Source organism: Palaemon carinicauda, chromosome 26 (assembly GCF_036898095.1).
Source record: "Palaemon carinicauda isolate YSFRI2023 chromosome 26, ASM3689809v2, whole genome shotgun sequence".
In the NCBI taxonomy this organism is placed as follows: Eukaryota; Metazoa; Arthropoda; class Malacostraca; order Decapoda; family Palaemonidae; genus Palaemon; species Palaemon carinicauda.
In genome coordinates this window covers 65,607,943-65,628,692 of record NC_090750.1, presented here as the reverse complement: position 1 = coordinate 65,628,692, position 20,750 = coordinate 65,607,943, and the positions used below count along the sequence as shown (strand labels likewise).

The following is a 20,750-nucleotide window of genomic DNA, read 5'->3' as shown; positions in this document are numbered from 1 at the left end:
TTGGAAACATTGTTAAAAGTCACAAATTCTTTCATTTTCATACTTTCTTAAACAGAAATGTAACTTATTTTATAACCTAAAACATATACGTTTCTATTCAATAGCTTTTCCCCCTCCTTAATTCGACCACCAGCGACCTCGTTGTTCTATCACCATGGATTGACAAAGAACTTATCCTTCAGGTAGAAGTCCAGGCTATGCTGGAGAAGGGAGTCTCCAAGAGGTTGATGATGGCTCCCCAGACTACTTTAGTTGACTTTTTCTTGAAGAAAAGGTGTCTGTAGGCTGTAGACCTGCCAGCCCAAAATCTATTTTGTGCTACAAACATCATTAAGGATGGAGACCACAGCCACAGTCAGTCAAGCAATCAGGCCTTGACTTCATGTTGACTATTGATCTCAAAGTCGTGTACTTCCAGATCCCAATTCATCCTGCCTCCAGAAAGTACCTCCGCTTTTTCGTGACCAGTAAAGTGTACAAGTTCAAGGTGCTTTGTTTCGGGCTCTCAACAGTGCCACAAATCTTTACCAGAGTCTTTATGCTAGTGTTAGCATGAGCGAACGCCAACGACATTTGTCTCTTGCAGTATCTGGACGATTGGCAGACTCAGAGGAAGCTCTTCTCCTTCACTGAAACAGACTTTTTTCATTTTGTCATGATCTAAGGATCGTAGTCAATGGGAAGAAATCCATCCTAGTGCCCAAGCAAAGACTCATCTACATCGGAAAAAACATGGATAGGGTCCTTGAGGGAACCTTCTCATCTCAGGACAGGTCAGCATGCCTAAGAGAGGCAGCACTCCCCTTGCTTTGTCAGCCCTAGCTGCCAGCTCACCAGTGACATAACTTATTGGGAGATCTAGTGTCCCTGGAAAATCTTGTTCCAAAGGGTCACCTTTATGTACGGTTGTGCCAATGGGAGTTGCAGGGACAATGGTCTTAATATCACGACCACCCCCTTTCATTGGTCTCAATATGGGAAGAGTCCAGACAAAACCTCGAATGGTGGCTGGACAAGATGAACCTTCTAAGGGATTTTCATCTTATGAAGCCTCCTCCAGAGTTTTTGTTGTTCATGGATGTGTCAAAGGAAGGTTGGGGAGCAAACCACCTTCAGCCTACGGCATCAGGCCAGTGGTCCGAACAAGAGCGTTGATTCCATATAAACGTGTTGGAACTACGAGCTACTCTGCTTGCACGCCATCACTTTGCCCTCTTTTAACTGGTCACTCAGTAGTGTTGATGAGTGATAAAACTATCGTATTGGCATATTTGAGCAAACGGAGGTACCGTGTCAGTGCAGTTTTGCCAACTAGCAGTAGAGGTCCATGAATGGTCAGTGCTCAACTCTATTACTGTGACAGCCCGCTTCATTCAATCGCACAAACTGAGCAGGAGGGTGCGAGTGGTTGGCTCAGAGTTGACACGTCGGTGGAAACTCTTCAGGCTGCCTCCTAGATTGACCTCTGGTTAGGCACAGTTGACTTTTTGGCAGACACGGAGGATGTTTACAACTTTGACAAGAGGAAGCTTCCTAAGAATATTCTCCCGACGGTAGCCAGAGCCGCCAAGTTCTTGAAGTATCAGGCGGTCAACCATTTGGCAAATTGGGTCCTAAAGAGGCGCGAAGCCAATTTTAAATCTCAGGAATGCTTCCTTGAAGGGTCTTTCTCTGTTTCTGACTGAGGAAATATAGTCAATAACAATAAGTGGAGAAAGGCCAGCTAAGTCCCTCTTCTCTACCCAGCAGTGTCCTTCCCATGGATACACTCTGCCTCTACTTCCGGCCAGGTAAGATATCTGACTCCTGCTAGGGAGGCACATAGACCTGCAGCGAGAAACTAACCTCGCTCCGCTCCTTCCATCATGAGGTGAGGAATGACCCAGCCCTTTCCAAATCAACAAGTCAAGGGCGAGGCTGACTCAGGGAGAAAGCACGAAGATGACAACCCCACTAGAGGAGGCCAATCTTCTCACGAAGCCACCTGTGAAAGGATGCCTGCAGCTTGGATGGAGGAGGTGGTGGTATTACCAGGCGAAAAGATGGGTGTTAGACGACCTTTGATCCGTATACCTCTTTCATACATTAACTTTCCCCTTCCCCTAATTCAATCCCCAGTGACGTTGATCTATCACCATGGACTAACAGAGACCTTAGCCCTTAGGTTAGAAGTCCAGGCTATGCTGGAGAAGGGAGTCTTTAAGAGGTCGATGATTTTTTTTTTTTTTTTTTACATAATTACAATGCTTTATTATTATTTTGAGTAAAATAATATAACAAAAATATTCCAAATAATCATTCTATAATCGCTTCATATTGAATAGAAAGAATTTTTTGGTTGTTTTGAGTGAAATATAATAGAATAAAGCAAACTTTTAAACATTTTACTTTGTAATCAGCAGCAAAACAAGTAAACATGGAAATGGGGTTTATTATAGAGCAAATATGCATGTACAGTATATGTGAAAGTGACAAATATCATATATGTCTACTGAGGGAGGGTCCAGTGTCTCGTAATGAAGGGGTTAAGATAAGAGATACAGTGATATTCATATTTGCCTGACATAGGGCAACTAGAGAAACGTTAGCTCTACACATCCTAACTTATTCCCACCTGCGGAGGTTGCCGCATCTGTAGAAAAATGGGAGATATGTAGCCAGGCTTTTTTCTTTAGGAAGGCAGCAGCAACATGTTTTACTCTCCTCCTCCAGTAAAGCCTTGATCTTCTACCCCTAAACAGACACCTCAGCATTGTCCGTTACCAGAACCTGATCATTCACACAGTACAGGCAACAAGAAGAACCCTTGACCTCCTTTAACTGTAGAGGCCACTCTTCCCGGAAGAGTCGAGGATGTCATGGTACCTGTTAGGGATAGCATTTGAGTGAGGATCAGGTGTCTCGTAATGAAAGGGTTAAGAGAAGAGATACAGTGATATTCATATTTGCCTGACATAGGGCAACTAGAGAAACATTAGTTTTACACATCCTAATTTATTCCCACCTGCGGTGGTTGCCGCATCTGTAGAAAATTGGGAGAAATGTAGCCAGGGTTTTTTTTTTAGGAAGGCAGCAGCAACATGTTTTACTCTCCTCCTCCAGCAAAGCCTTGATCTTCTACCCCCAAACAGACACCTCAGCATTGTCTGTTAGCAGAACCTGATCATTCACAGTTCAGGCAACAAGAAGAACCCTCGACCTCCTTTCACCGATAGAGGCCACTCTTCCTGGAAGAGTCGAGGATGTCATGGTTCCTGTTAGGGATATTATTTCCCCCGACTTACTGTGGTGGTTAATGCCTGCAAAGTAGTTGGGCATGGTGGCAGTTTTCCAAGGCAGAACCCTTGACAATAGAAGTGCTGCATTCAGGGTATCGCGTTCCCGTTCACTGACTGTCACCCTCCTTTGACTCCGGACTCTGAGGATCCCATCATTGTATTTGAAAGGATCCCAGAAAGACCTTTGTTACAAACTGAGGTCCTCAAGATGTAGGAGAAAAATGACATCCAAGAAGCCCTCGACAGGTCACAGACCTTTCCCACGTGAACCGATTTATTCTTCAAACTTGGTTCAAGATGGAACCAATCAACACGGTTATCCAGGACATTCGACTGAACGACTTCCTGTTGACTATCGACCAGTCTGTTTTATTCTTCCAAGGAAGAATATTCCAGTTTCGAGTGCTATGTTTTGGTCTCAACTGCTCCATAGGTCTTCACACATCTCTTCACTCTGGTCTCCTCATGGCCACATGTCATGGGAATCAGACTAATGCGTTACTTAAATGACTGATTGATACTAGCGGAGGCAAGACCCCTGTCTATCCATCACAGGAAGCTTTTCAAAATTTTCTGTGATCTGAGTACAGTGAGTTTGGAGTAGTCGAATCTCGATCCCCAGTGTCATCTATGGTATCTTGGCATGGTCATAGACTTGACCAAAGGCAGAATGTTTCCATCAAGAGACAGGATTTTGCAATTCCAGGCACTGTTCCTTGAATAGGATTTCCTTCAAGCCCATCTTTGGCAGAGGCTCCTCAGACATCTGAACTCTGGTGAAATTAGCACCCCAACTGCACTTCCGTTCCATTCATTGGGCACTAAATTCTCAGTGGTTTCAGTCATTCGACCCTCCGTCCACTCTCCTGAGAGTCCCTTGAGATGTTAGACTAGATCTCGCTTCGTGGATGAACGAGGAGATTCTGCTAGTCTGATCACCATTACAGGTTCATCCTTTGGATTTCATTCGGTTCTCAGATGTATCTTGCCAAGGACTGGGAGCCCACTAGCAAACAGAACAGGTGTCAGGTAAGTGGACACAGGAAGACAAGTTGTTCTACAAAAACTATCTAGAACTGAAAGCAGCGTATGTAGCGGTACTCCACTTCACGGACAATGACAAGGTTGGCTCAGTAGTGTTGCTAACCAACAATACAACTGTAGTAACATATACAGTATCGACAAACAAGAAGGCTCCGTATCTCACCTCCTTTGCCAATTAGCGGTAGTAATGCAACATGGGAAATTGTGAATGCTTTTCACCTCACAGCCTGTTTCATCCCAGGGAAAAGGAGTGTAATAGTATACAATCTTAGTCAACTAGGGACGATAGTTGGTTCATAATGGTCTTTAGATCCTCAAGTGTCAAGGGAACCCCCGACTTTGTGGCATTCCCTGATCATAGATATTTTTGCCACTTACCTGAACAACAAACTAGTAGTATATTGTTCTCCAGTTCTGGACCCAGCTGCATTGATGGAAGGCACTTTCCAACTCCCCTGGGACAGGATAGATGTTTACGCCTTTTCCCTATTCTGCCTGATCCGTCAGGTCCTGAACAAAGTCCGAATGTCACAAGACCTCTTGAGTAATGCTGGTAGCACTAAAGTGACCCCAAGTGGAGTGGTATCCAGACCTTCTAGATCTTCTTATAGTATTTCAAAAAGAGCTTCCAATTTTGGTCAAATCTTCTACGTCAGCCACATTTAAAAAAGTTCCAGACAGCAGTTCAGAGCCTGTCTTCTTACGGTTGGAGGTTATTCAGCATCTCCTCCAGAAGAAGAGCTTTTCAATTAAATGATGAGGGTTTGTATCCTTGTAGGAACAAACTACAAATTTTTTTATATATGTATTTTTTCCTAGCTATATAAAACTGGAGGATTTAAGTTACTGTATATTACCCACCTCTGGCACCCCACTTCCCAACCTGAGATAGAGTGAGATCCTACCCTCAAGCACCAAGGCGCCGCCCCTCATAGTGGGTGGGTGACGCAACCATATTAGGTTGTCAGACCATCAATAATTCTTCAGCTGGTCATAAGTCTGTGCAAGAACTAATATTAAGTATCAAGGGAGGAGATAGAATTTGAAAAACACTAATTTTCAAGATAAATCACTGCGGTGTAGCAAAACCAAGGTCAGAGGCAAAAATCCTATGCAGTTTGGAGATGTCCTAAGTCACCTTATTAAGTGGTATGAATGTAAAAGTCCTGTCCTTAAAAAGTGGCACTAGCCAGCCGACCCCCTTTTTTGTGCAATTGAAGAAGACACAGACCTAATGTGTTTCTCAAAAGTAAATTTGCTGTCGAGAATCACACCTGAAATTTTAAGTCATACAAATTTAAAGAAACATTATCAATACTGAGATCCGGATGTTGAGGAGCTGCCGTCCTTGACCTACTTACAATCATACTTTGAGTTTTGTTAGGATTCAACTTCATACCCCATAATTTGCACCATGCACTAATTTTAGCTAAATATCTATTAAGGGATTCACCAACCCCAGATCTACATTCAGGAGATGGAATTGAAGCAAAGAGAGTAGCATTATCTGCATATGCAACAATCTTGTTTTCTAGGCCAAACCACATGTCATGTGTATATAGTATGAAAATTAATGGGCCAAGAACACTACCCTGTGGAACACCGGATATCACATTCCTATACTCGCTATGGTACCCATCAGCAACAACTCTTTGAGATCCATTACTTAAAGAATCAATAATAATGCTAAGAAACGACCCACCCACTCCCAACTGTTTGAGTTTGAAAAAAAGGGCCTCATGATTAACACGGTCAAAGGCAGCACTAAAATCAAGGCCAATCATACGAACTTCCCCACCACAATCAAGGGATTTCTGTACAGCATTGGAGATTGTAAGAAGGGCATCACATGCTCCAAGGCCTTTACAAAAACCAAATTGCAAACTAGGGAGTAGATGATTACCTTCAGCAAACCTATTAAGACGTTTTGCCAGAAGACGTTAAAAAACTTTATATAATATGGGATTTATGGAACTTGGGCGGTAATCAGTGGGACTTGAGCTACCACAAACCCATTTACATAGAGGAGTAACATTACCAATTCTCCAACAAGTGCTAAAAGCTCCTCTTCTTGCTAACTTGCGCAAAATAACAGATAACTTTGGAGCTAAGAAATCTGCTGTCTTTATAAAAAACAAAGGAAAAATACCATTTGGGTCTTCACCTCCATAAGCATCAAGGTCCATCAACAGAGCTTTAATCTCATGAGATCGAAAAGCTAAACTAGTTAGTTTAGCCTCAGGAAAACAGGAATGAGGAAGTTCAAGTTTTTCATTACTCTGTTTACTGTCAAAAACGTCAGCCAAAAGGGTTGCCTTTTCTTTTGGACAGTGAGTGACTGAGCCATCTGGTTTAAGTAGAGGAGGAACTGTTGCATCTACACCAAAGAGTGCAGATTTAAGGGTAGACCACCATTTATGTTCCTGAGTTGTACCAAAAGGGGTTTCTTTTATGGTTAAATTGTACTCCTTTTCAGTTGAGGCATAAACTCTCTGAGCAAAAGCTCGAAGCTGAGTATATTTGTTCCAGCTCAAATCTGATCTGTTACCCTTCCAAAGAAGATAGGCCTCCTGCTTCTCCCAATAAGCCCGTTTACAATCATCATTGAACTACGGTTTGTCCTTCACTTGTTAACCAGATTCTCATTCAAAGGGACAACAGGATCTACACTACTATATAATTGTGACCAATTCAAGCACAAAAGATCATGCAAAATCCCATTCCAGTCTGCTTGGGATTTCATATAAATTTTACAAGAGTATGATATATCAGGGACAGACTGCTCAGTCTTCACTACTAATGAAATCAAGGCATGATCAGATGTCCCGACTGGAGAACCAACCTTACTAGTTATAACGCCAGGGGAGTCTGTGTATACGAGGTCCAAGCAATCACCAGACCTGTGAGGTTTGTGCTAAGACAGGGCAGAATGATGTAATTACCGCGTAATACATCGTCTTGTGACTCATGTAATCTCTATAGATGCCATTGCTCACAATTTGTTTTATATTGAGATGTAATGATTATCAAAACTTACGTTAACAGAAGAAATACTCCATTTTCTTGTAGGGAACAATATTTTTGGGTTATTGAATTACTTTTACTAAATACCCTGTAACTCTGAAAGTAAGAAGAATTTTGAAAAATTATTCCGTATATGTAATCTCCAGTGCCATATGAAGCTCTGAATGTTTTCAGGATTTTGTGTTTTTCCTATACCCCCATATATTGCCATATCAGCCAGCCCCTAAACTCTCTTTAGGCAGAGTGCATGATCTGACAAAAATGCCCTGCTAGAAGAAATTATACCTCTCAGGCCAATTTATGATGTATATCATCCATATATTTTATGTGACATTATTCCAGTATATTCTTTTTTCTTTTGTACTTTGATAAAGTACAGTATGCTCAAGTATTGTTTATTTTTGTCACTTTTAGTAAATTATTCTCAAATACTGGGTATTATTTATTCACATCATTAGCATGAGGAGATATTGTACATTTAAGGTGAAATATATTGATATGTATGAATCTTGACATATATTAATCAGATATCCTTTATTTTTAATATATTCCTTGTAATTTCTTCGGCATCGTCATCAGTATGTCTGAAGGTAAGTATGAGTCTTTATTTATACTGTACAGTAATCTGTCTTTTAAGTATAAGGATTGTGTGAATTTCTATTTGATGAATATCAATTTATATTATGTAATATATATAAAACATTTATGTCAGAATATGGTCCTCAAGTACAATAGTTTATATTGACAGTTACTATACATCGTATTTTTTATTTCAGACCTAGACAGAAGGAAAGAAGGAACAAGTCGAGAAAACCTCCGTGAGTATACGTGATCTTATTTTGTCTTTTCATAAAGGAAAAGTCTTAATTACAATATTATATACTGTACTAAATGAGGAATACTGGAACAGAAGATTGGTCTGATAAAAAGAAATTAACCCTTATTCATACAAATGCTAATTCAATTCAATATCAAAGTTGCAAGCTTTTTCACTTTGGATTTTCCTGAAAGTGAAAATTGACTTCTCTATACTGTCTTTAGTCTTTTTCACATAGTGCCTAAATACCAGAAGGCTGTACATTTCCCAGGATTTTGCTGGCTCTCCTACTGTGTTTTAACCCTCTACTTCAGTCCTGTATATGCTAATGTTTTATGTCAACTGTTTCTCAGTCCGTATCACATTTTTGACCAATATATCATCATCTCCTCCTACGGCTATTGACGCAAAGGGCCTCAGTTAGATTTCGTCAGTCAATATATATGACGTACAATTCCTATATTATTTAAGCTTTTTCAGTGTCTGTTGGCCAAACATATAAATTCATATGCTGAAAGGAATAATTTTAACATAATTTGTTTGAATTTGCTAGGCCCTTTGTGCTTGAGATGCTCTTCTTACACTTTTCAGTATTGTAAAGTAGTCATGAAATTATGGTCATGTTCATAATATTTTATGATTGATATTTACTTCAGTGCTACTTTTGATCATTTTAATCATGAGGCTCTTCATTTCAAACCTAAATATATGAGAGTTGGTGGATAACTTTCTACAGTAGCATAGTATTATTATTGAATTTTTGATTAGTAGATTACGAAGTAGCTATAGATGGGCACCATAGTGACCATAGGAATGTATATTACTTTATTCCAACGCAGATACAAACCTATGAGTCATTTACAGGGGGTTACTATTAATCATGTTTTCTACTGCCGACCAATCATAATTTGGTTGATTGCATCATGCTTTGAGCTGGGTAAACGCAGTGCATGCGCAAGGAGCAGGGAGGAGGCTGCTCACAGCATCTCCTCACAACACTGCTGGTCAGGAAGTGAAGAGTTTGTTCTTTCACTTCCTCTATGATGGATCCTTTCACATTCATCTCATTTACCCTTTTAGTGTTTAGCTCTCTTGACTTTTGTTTTATCCTTAAATCATGGTCATTTGCGTGACTATTCATTAACTGTGAATTAAGAGTGAGTGCTTATGTCCAGTAAATCTTAATATTTACGTTTTTGACCAGGACTGGATAGTTATGTTTGTGAAGTCCTTATGAGCTGGCCAGGCATAGACACACATCCTCTGTGTCCCTCTTGCCTAGACAAGAGATGTTCGAGAGAATCTCCATGTAATTATAGTAGGGCGTCGTCTCCCTCCCAGCGGGAGAGTTATGCTTCTCGTCAGCGGAAATTTTAAGAGATTTTTACGTTGCTGAGTCTTCTCCCAATGGGAGTTAGAGAAGGTTCTCATTCTAACCTCCCTTCAATATTACATGCCGAGAGTTATCTGAAGCAACATGCCGAGAGTTATCTGAAACATTATCTTCAGTGACACATTTTGAAGAGCATGTGTTACGTGGGTTTGCCGTAACCTCAGTGTTCCACAAAACCACACGTTGATGCAGAGCCTCAATTGGTGGATGAAAAGGAAACCCACTGTTGGAACTTTACCTTAAAAAGGGCATATTCAAGTCTTTGGACATCCACAATGGGCGCCGTGGTGACAGGACTATTATGACCTAACTGAGTCACACGACGCATGCCAGTTTCCAGCCTCAGGCCTTATTACTCCGACATTCTTGGCTAGAAAGATAGTTGAAAAGGAAAATGATCTTCATTGGGTTTGAAGTGTCCTGGGGTTTTTCCCCTCAAAGCAAGTAATTGTGCCTCATTTTATTTATTATCCATTGTTTACTAAAAGATTGCCCTCCTGTTTATTATGTAACACTTGATGTTCAAACCACTTCACCATTGGCCAAGATTACCTTTTAGGACCTGAACGAATAGCCTTGCCTCATTACGAACCAGTTACAGGACAGCTTTCCCTGGCAGTTCTCTTGGATTACTTACTACTGTATTATTATCAGTAGCTGTATCTGAGAAGGTTTTATCTCAAGAATCGGAAGTTTGGCCTTGCCTCTTTACGAGCCAGCTACACTAAACAGTACTCTACGATTTATGTACATCTCTTGCTATTCTTAAAGTAATTAGATCTTCCAGAGAGGAAGGGTTTACCTCTTAACTTCAGAGACTTCCTCCCTCCTAAGGAAGACTCCTCATATAAATGACTCAGATGTTTGTATTTGCATAGGAATAAACTACAAATTTTATATGATTTGTATTTTTTGTTGCTATACAAAACTGAGCCATTTACCAAAGATCCCACCTCAAGTCTTTGACCAGGTGAGTGTTGTGAAGAGATGCTGTAAGCAATCTCCCACTTGCTCCTTGCGCATACGCTGTGTTTACCCAGTACGAAGCATGACGCAATCAACCAAATTTTGAATGGCCAGTCGTAGTTGGTTTGTATAGCCAGGAAAAATACAAATCATATAGAATTTGTATTGTTCTTGTCATTTTACAGTATATACACATAATATAGGGTTTTATTTTGAAAAGAATCTTGTTGCTTATGCAGGTAATGCTACTCTCTGTGTACCAATATTATCTTCATGATTGGAGACTGAGGCTGCTGGATCTTTTAACAGGCACCTAACCAATATTACAGTACAGTTGTGAATAATGCAATGTATGGGGGTTGGAGATTAAACTTGACAAAATTCAAAGCATAGTTAGTAGGTCTGAGACATTGGAGCTTAACCATTCAGATCTTTCCATTGACATTGTTTAACTATTGTACATGCAGCTTCTTTAGAATTTTAGGTGTCATTTTGATTTCAAATTTCCTTGTGAGTATGATTTTTTATTCTGCCATTCGTTCCTAGACATAATACAGACCTTTGACCTATAATAGGAATATGACTAAAGTCAAGCTGGAAACAGCCATTAAGCTTTTCAGCAAGCATCTCCCTCCCAACAGGTAGAGCCACCTTTTCTTTGATTTCAGCCACAGTGTTGTACTGGAATGTTCCCCATGTCCTGTTTTTGCCTATTAAGGCATTTTCCCTTTATATTTTCAGATTATGTGTCTTTGATTGCCTTTTGATGATGTCAACTCCTTGGGAAGACATGCAACTTTGTCCTGGGAAGCCCAGCTGGTACTTAAGTAAAGCTGATGTTGATCTTCATTAACTTTGTAGCTTCTGGAGGGTCCATGACCTTTCACAGGCAGTGGCCTCATGTATAGTAGGTTGAGTTTGCAGAAGTTGAAGAGGGATTCATCTGCATAGGTCTTGGCAACACCCACGTTGATGCTGAAGAAACTCCTTTGGCGGGGAAACCTTCTGTGTCCCCGTTGTCTCTCTCTAGGGCTAATTCCACGAGAGAAGGGAGGAAGAGAAAGGGAGATCTCCCCCAGCCCTCATGGAGTTATATGAATGAGACAGGAGTAAATGTAATATGGCCCTGCATCTCGCTGAAAGTACTTCCACTGTTGTGACTGCTGTTAATGACTCCCACAAGGAACTGGACCTTAGTTTGATGTGGCCTTCCCTTGGGATTAATGGTGCCTCTTCAGTGGAGACTCTCCATGTACTATAGTCACTTCTTTTCAGTGAGGCAGATTTGCACCGACTTGCAAGGATTCCCTTTTAGCTCGGAAAAGTTTCCTAATATCTGATTGGTCGGAAGTATTTCTGTCCGACCAATCAGCTATTAGGAAACTTTTCCGAGCTAAAAGGGCACCCCTGCGAGTTGATGCAATTCCGCCTCACTAAAAAGAAAGCTCTGGGTGATAGGAGGATAGATGTGAGAGAGGCAAGAGAGCGTGCTAGAAATAGGAATGAATGGCGAGCGATTGTGACGCAGTTCCGGTAGGCCCTGCTGCTTCCTCCGGTGCCTTAGATGACCGCGGAGGTAGCAGCAGTAGGGGACTCAGCAGTATGAAGCTTCATCTGTGGTGGAAATGTGGGAGGTTGGGCTGTGGCACCCTAGCAGTACCAGCTGAACTCGGCTGAGTCCCTGGTTAGGCTGGAGGAACGTAGAGAGTAGAGGTCCCCTTTTTTGTTTTTGTTTCTTGTTGATGTCGGCTACCCCCCAAAATTGGGGGAAGTGCCTTTGGTATATGGATGGAAAAAGAATAGACTATAGTAGCTGATCGAACCCAGAAGTCCTGTCCTGCAGCTCCCGCTTCAGCTGTTCCACCTGCAGAGACGAGATATGTTACTTTGCCCCTGATTTGTCCTTGTGTGCTACTGTGGAGGAATGCCCTTCATCTGCCGCATAAAGTCCATTACCAGCCTGAATATACTTGACTTTGGTGAAGGAGAAGGGCCCACGTTCGCCTTCCCCCATCTCTTCGATGCCCCGAGGAAGAAGAGGAGGTTACAGCAGTATAGGACAACCAATCAGAAGTCTCTTGAGCCACCTTCTGGTTCCTGTGCATGGGTTTGTGGAGGGAACAGTGCGATACCAAAATCTTCTCCCCAGAAAGAAGTTGATATACATGGTACTGGGACTCATGTCTCCAGAGAAGATACTCTTGTTGTTCTCCTGATGCTGCTGGGATCTACAATCATCCCTCTTGCTCTCAAGAGTGAAGTATGTCCCCACACTTAGGCGTGAGAAAGGCTACTCATGGTCCTTCTTCTCCTGTGTCTCCACATGAGCATGAGCACCTCACCACTTATCTTTACTCACACCGTCACCTCATGAGCATGGTTGCCTCCACTAATATGATCGTCCCCACAAGCATAATTACCTCAATGCTCATCTCCACAAACACTATCACCTCCATACATAAGATTGCTTAAACGCATATCTCCAAGACCACAATCATTACTACGAACATGATTGCCTCACCGTTCATCTCCACGCACTATTTCCTCCATATGAGCACGAATGCCACAACATGCATCTTCATGTTCACAATCTCCCCCTCACTGACAATTGTATCCAAGAGCATTATCGTCCCAACGCTCTACTCCATGAGCATGATCGGTGCCGCGATCATGATTGCCTTAATGCACACGATCACCTCAACGCTCACAATCCCCTTGCACATGAACAATTGGTAGGCAGTAGATCTTCTTGGTCATGTTTTCTGAAGACTAAGGCCCCTTGATCTCACTTTCCTTGGGATAGACAACCACATTCCGGGATGGAATGCATACTGTCTCCTCAAGATCTGTCACCGAGTGATCAGTGTCAAGGAGGCAGATCACCAGATACTCTGTCTTCTAGTGAGAAGGTTCCTATTATTAAGAAGACTACAGTACGAGTAACAGAACTTACCCTTCAACTTCTCCAGGTCCTGACTACTGTATTGTGAAACTCAGCAGAAAAACGTCACATCATAGACCCGACCACCACGATCATTCTGTGTACTGAGATTGGTCAGAGACATAGAACTTCTCATCGTGCCTAGATAGGTCAGCCTCCAATGATCTCCTAGCATGGAGATCATGCTTCTTGACGGGATTCTCTTACACGCCATCGTTTCAAGGGACAAGAGTAGATGACTTGAGGGCTACTTGTGGTGTCCAGAGGATAGGGTATAGTTTCAACCTTGAGATTGAAATTCAAGAATCTGTGCCTTTAACATGCCAAGATAGTTGCCATGAACTGCTAGATTAACTCATTACTTAACTAGAGGCATAATTCTTCAGTATTGAAAGGAAAGAAAACTGGAAATATTTTAGTTTTATTGGTAAATGTTGATAAAATTCTGTTTCTAGAGAAAAACCATGTGAAAATGAGGTGCGTATGGAAATAATATTTTAAGTTTCTTTTATGTTTATATATAGTTTTCAGGAACTTAAACAATACAAACATTAAATTTCATCATTACCTTCAATTATTATTTTACTGCTTTCCCTTCAAGTTCGTCATCTGATTGGGTCTTTTATATATTTTACAATAAGATGTGGATGATGATTCCTCTGATGTTTTTCAGGCTTCAGATCGAGACTGTGAGAATAACAAGAAATGGGAGTAAACGAAGATCACCTAGTATGATTGAACGTGAATATATCTCTTTGGAGTCACAAGCGGAATCTGAAATTATTGAAGAAGTAACAAGTTCTTCTAGCTTTGAAGGGGAATTCGACCCACAGTTCCGATCAACTCCCTTGGTAAATATTTGATGTACAATGATTAAAAGTAGGTTGAAGTTGGTGTAAACTATTTTATTTTACAACTTTGTATTTATTGATGTCTATTGTACTTGTATAAGTTTATATGTTAGTAAAGTAAATTTTATTCTTTTTGTGCCCCATTGAACAGGGATATCTTTATATAAGAAATGGCTTACTTCAGCACTGGGTACATTCGTATCCAGCGACCAATTTCTTACCTATTGTTATTTGTACATACGTATTATTTCTGTGAACGTCTCCTAATGTTCAAATTGCTTTGCTCTCAAACCTTGACTCATATTGGTGCTACCCAAAAACCTGATTTCTTCCTTTCATGAAGCCATCCATGTCGCCCAAAGACGACATCTGGTGACTAATGATAACTCATGGTGCAGGTAGCTGCACTTGTCTTCTTCAGTCTCTATTGTTGGTAGTAGGTTGGCCAGGGCACCAGCCACCTGATGAGATACTACCACTAGACTTATTGGATCCTTGGACTGGCCAAACAGTGCTACTGTACAGTGGATCCCTCTCTCTAGTTACGGCTCATTTTTTTCTTTGCCTGCACATACTCCGAATAATCTGGCCTATTATTTTCCCATTCATATATCCTCATACACCTGATAACACTGGGAATACCAAACAATTCTTCTTTGCTCAAGATGCTGCTTCATTGTTGCCTTGCCTATTATGGATAAATGGACAGGTCTTACTATTCAAACTGACAAAGAAGGTTCGGCCATACCGGCTCTTAAAGAGCCGGACCCCACCTCGAGGAGACCCTAGCCTCGATTTATCCCACTGAGACTTTGTTTCGGATATTCAGGAAGAACCAATCTTTGCCCTTCCAATTCGACCTACACGTTTGGTGGTCTGATCGGGTTAGTTGTGGGAAATACGTTCTGTGTGAGGCCTCTATCAGACAGGAATCGAGCAGGCTGATAGTTCCTCCTGATGAGGTAAAACCCTCCTCCCTCAGGAGGAGGTGAACAAGGTTCTACAAGATGATACAAGAGCAACCCAAAATTGCAGGAAAGACGGGGCCTCACTGCCAGAAAGAAGGTCGAAGACCAAAAGCAAGCTTTCTTCAAGAAGAAGCAGAGAGTTGCCCTCTACAAAACGAACCAGGGTCACTGCCATCAATAGTCAGTTACCCACTCGACATCACAGTCTTCCTCTGATTCGTCGACTATGCATCCGGATCCCCCTAGGTTCACTCCCTCACAACGAGGTAGTCCCGGTAGGGGAGAGACTTTACCTCTTTCAAGACCATTGGACCTTCGGTCCGTGGGCTCATAGCATAATCCCTAAAGGTTTGAAGTGGAAATGGCCACAAGGTCCTCCTCCTCCACCAATGACCCTCTCCCAGAAATCCACTCCCATCCTGAAAGAGTACACCACAGAGTTACTCAAGAAGAAAGCAATCAAACGGTACCGATCACCGAAGTTCCATGGCCGCCTGTTCACAATTCCCAAGAAAGGCTTGTCGGCACTGAGAGTGGACCGGGACTTGTCAAAGCTAAACTCTTACATTCTCTGCGACAAGATCCGGATGTTGTCCATCTCTCAGGTACGGACCTTACTTCCCTGTGGGGGCGTCACCACCTCTGTCGATCTTACCGACGACTATTATCATGTGCCTATAGCTCGAAACTTCTCTTCTTATCTAGGTTTCCGCCTAGGCAGGAAAGCCTTTGCGCTCAAGACATGCCCTTCGGCCTCAACATTGATCCCAGGATATTCACGAAACTGGGAGAGACAGTGTTAGAACAACTCAGGAATCAAGAGATACAGATCATTGCTTATCTGGATGGTTGGCTCATTTGGGCCCGGTCGGCCATAGAAGGCAACAGAGCTACGAAGGAAGTACTTCGATTTCTCGACAACCTGTGATTTCGGGTCAATCTCCAAAAGTTTCGCCTGCAACCATCAGGCCACTTAGATTGGTTAGACATTCAGTGCGACCTTTCGAAGCACACGTTGTCTCTCCCTTCCAAAAAGGTAAGAGGAATAGCTTCCAAGATCAAGAATTTTCTCAAACATAAACAGGTGCCCAGAAGAACCTTAGAAAGTATCATCGTTCTTCCCCAATTCACTCCAATAACGGGTCTCCTATTAAAATCCAAACTCAAAGACATCAGTCGAGTTTGGAGAAAGAGAGCTACAGTACCTTTAAGAGACAAGGTCTCGAAGATCCCCTCTGTCTTGAAAATGAGACTACGCCCATGGTCCGAACCGAAGAACCTCTCCAAATCAGTTCCCCTACAATTCCCACCTCCACAAGTGACATCCATGCAGCCGCGCCTCTAAGTGGATGGGGGGATTACTCCGAACATCAGATGTTTCAGGGCTCTTGGTCACCCGCCATGAAACAGTCCCATATCAATGTTCTCGAAGCCATGGCAGTGTTCTTGACCCTGAAGAGACTCTCCTCCGAGGTCGAGCCACATCAGAGTACTGTAGTGTCAGACAGAACAGACGTAGTACACGGCGTCAACAGGGGAGGATCCAAGTCACCCAACCTGAATCGGATCCTGGTCACTATCTTCGCCTGGCCAACAGAAAAGAACTGGTCCCTGTCAGTAACTCACCTAGCGGGAGTCCAGAATGTGATAGCGGACTCACTAGCCAGGACGAAACCACTGGAGTCAGAATGGTCTCTAGACATAATTTCATTCCGGTGGATACTCAGGAACCATTAGAAGAAGGTTTACCTATTTCCCCCAGTGAATCTTCTAATGAGACTTTTACACAAACTACACCCCTTCCCGGGGGGCAGTGGCTTTAGTACCACCTCACTGGCCAAGAACAGTTGGTTTCCTCTCCTCCTCGAGTTGAAACTCCGTCCCTTCCGGATCCCGTTCCCCAAACTGACTCAAGTAATCCAAACTCACTGTGTCAGATTACTCAAGGATAGCCAAAACTCTAACTTTGTGGACTACAGGAAGTTTGCAGCTCGTAGAGACGCGAACATTGAACCGGAAAACGATCTCTTCATCGAATCAGACAAAAGGGACTCGACAATTCGCCAATATGATTCGGCCGTTAACAACTAGCAGATTCCCTAAGAGTTCAGACCATACTCGTATGTCTCCGAATATAGCCATCTCTTTCCTGAGGTTCCTATTTGGCAAAGGCCTAACAGTTAGCACTTTAACCACCATCAAGTCAGCTTTGAAGAAGATCTTCCTTGTTGGGTTTAACATTAACCTAGCTGATTCCTATTTCTCATCTATTCCAAAAACATGTGCTAGGCTTCGACCTTCAGGTTGGCCACAAAAAGTCTCTTGGTCTCTGAACAATGTCCTCAAACTTGCGTCAGACACGGACAATGAGACCTGCTCTTATATCACTCTGCTTAGGAAGACTCTATTTCTAACAGCTATGGCCTCAGGTGCTTGAATCTCAGAACTAGCAGCTCTCTCACGTAACCCGGAAAACATAGATTTCCTCCCTACAGGCGAAGTACTGCTTTCTCCAGACAGAGCTTTCCTAAATAAAAATGAGGACCCACAAAATAGGTGGTCCCCTTGGAAGATTATCTCTCTTCCCCAGGATCCTTCGCTGTGTCCAGTCACTACTCTCAGGACCTTTTTAGCTAGATCTGCCACCCGCTCGCCTGGCCCCTTATTTATCAGGGAACGAGGGGGGTACTATGACCATTCAAGGTATCAGACAACAAATCCTCTACTTCATTAAACATGCTAACCCGGAATCATTTCCCCATGCTCATGATATACGGTCAATAGTTACCTCCATCAATTACTTCTAGAACATGGACTTTGATGACCTTAAAAAATATACGGGTTGGAAATCTCCTATGGTTTTCAAACGCCACTATCTAAAGAACTTACAGGCCCTTAAATACCCTACGGTTGCAGCGGGGAGTCTTATCTCTCCCCATTAAACTCTGATTATTTCTTTATTCCATCTCTTCTCTCCTCCCTCCTAACCACCTCTCACACCACGTCGACATCCTCCTGGGTGGTTCGTTAGCCTTAAGTTATTTACCATGTTTAATTGCTATGATTTAACTGTTATTGTAATTACCATTCCTTTAATGTTTAGATATGCTTAGACATGTAAGATTGATACCTTTTGCGACTGGACACTCAGGTGATTCCTTGTCTTCATATTATTTTAGCCTTACGTCCCCTATGTTTTTGGCTAGTTTGTGATTTTATGTTTACTTACAGTATTATATTATTGGCTTACATGGTGTTAGTTTTCTCCTTATTATGTTATTATTGTATTGGGCTTGGAAGGCATTCTCTGGTACATTTTCACCGGCTGTCACAGGCCGCCCCAGAAAAGGGATTTTGACGAAGGAAAAATCAATTTCTGGGAAGAGGCCTGTGACGCCCGGTGAAACCCTTCCCGGTTGTTTGGTACGGACCCACCCCCTTTTTCCTTACCAAGCCATATGTTCTTGCAGAAGGATGTCCTAGAGAGTGCGCGTGGTAGGTGTCGGTGGGGTAGTCCAACTGTGTTCTCTAGGGTCTGTCACGGCCCTCCCCATTGATGAAGGTATTATCTAAATGGAAGACAGCCTGTGAATAGTGGTTTTCGCACGCCCTTGTTAAATATACGACACCTACAAGGTGTTCGCGCGAGGGTTGTAACCTCTGCATTCCATGCTTTTATCTTTCTCTAGTATATTTGGAAGATTTATATTAGAAAAGGTACAAAAAAGGACTTTTCACCGGGCGTCACAGGCCTCTAACCAGAAATAGATTTTTCCTTGTCAAAATCCCTTTTTTGGTGTTAGGTTTTCAAATTCTCCTTTGCCCAAAAATTCTATATCTTTTTTTGGTTAGAATTTCAGTCAGAGGCTCATAAGGAGTTGCATATAAGTCAGATGAAAGATTTGTAAGTGAGAGTGCAGCTACAGCATTGAATTACTTTGGTAATATTTTTTTTGGAATGAGTTCCAACTCGAGCTCAGTGCCGTACCCAAGTGTTCTTTGTCAAACATTATCTTATAACATCCTCATTGACTTATCAAGATTGTTAAGCTTTTCAGTGCCATTGTAGCTGCTGAGGATGTGGGTTAATTAAAAAAAAAAAATTTCTTTTAGTATATTAATGGGTGAATTCATTGGTCTTGGTTGTTTTTCGTTATGTTCTGTAATACAAGGTGTTAGGTAAAGTCTATCGATAAGTGATAGGTAATAAAGAGGCATTTAGAAACAAAATGTAGAGCATAAGCCATAACATTGGTTGTAAGGATCTGGTGGGCACTAGATCAAGGGGTGAGTCTGATATATAAATGAGTATCATTTTATGATTTTAAATTAACTATCTCTTTCCTTCATCACCCACCTCCATAAGACTGTTTGCATATGCAATATGATATCAGGGAAGTTCCATTGAACAGAAGGAAATTTATATATATATATATATATATATATATATATATATATATATATATATATATATAATTTCTGGGTCGATCTGTGACGGCCGGTGAAAAGGGTCCTTCTTTACACTTTTCTAATATAAATCTTCCAAATATACTAGAGAAAGATAATGCATGCCTACTCTCCTTCATTGTTTACTAATGATGTCAAGAGGATAAGATATTTATTTCAACTTCGAGACTGAAGATGACAGGTAGGACTACCCAGACCGGAAATTATTGTAGTCACCAGATGTCACCTTTCGTAGAGAGAGAGCTGTGGCCTCTTTAAAGAAAGAAAATAGCATTTTTTTATTTAAAGTTTTTGTGGTAGTGTCAATGTAAGTCAAAGAAATATAAATATCAGTTGAGTATAGAAATAACCAATTTTATTTCGGTATCCAAATCTCCTTTTTTCCCTAATAAGATGCCAAATTTTACTTTGCCTCTTTTATTCACATACAATTTTCCTTCAGCATATTTCATGATTATTATTTTTTTATTTGATGGGCAATTTCCTCATTTTCATACAAATCACATAAATAGTACATTTGATTTCTATCAATTTTTTTCAAGTATGCAGGCCATGTAGTTTAGACCTTTTAATAAGTTGACCATTTCCAAATGTTTTATTTTTTACATTATTCCAGGAAGGCGTCAACTCGCGCAATTTTTACAGGTCTTCCGAGTTATCTAAATCAACAGGTAAGGTATTAAGCCTTATGTTACAGTAGTACCTCTCTTACTGACACTAAGTAAAGTAATAGGAGCACAAGATTGGGTGAAAAGCTCTTATGGTTCATGTCGACCTCTCTCATTGTACTGTACCTCAAATCTCAGATTAACATAGCTAATTACATAACCTGCTCATTAAAACACACCAGTTCAATAAAACCTAAAATATTCATAGAAACAAAACCAGAAACACTAAGCGTAAATACTGTCCAGTTCAATAAGCTCATTTATTTTCATGAAATATATCTTTTAATCCTTTTACCCCCAGGCTATTTGGAACTTTCCAACCCTTAACCCCCA

At 41.5% G+C, this 20,750-nt stretch overlaps 1 protein-coding gene across 1 annotated transcript in view; it reads left to right on the top strand.

The window, feature by feature from the left end:
- The window catches only part of SA1 (stromal antigen), a 156,283-nt gene that overhangs the window by 102,838 nt on the left and 32,695 nt on the right, over positions 1-20,750 (top strand). The window contains exons 22-24 of the mRNA XM_068349695.1: positions 8,123-8,164; positions 14,137-14,314; positions 20,366-20,420. Coding sequence (XP_068205796.1) covers positions 8,123-8,164; positions 14,137-14,314; positions 20,366-20,420 — 275 coding nt within the window. The remainder of the gene's footprint in view (positions 1-8,122; positions 8,165-14,136; positions 14,315-20,365; positions 20,421-20,750) is intronic.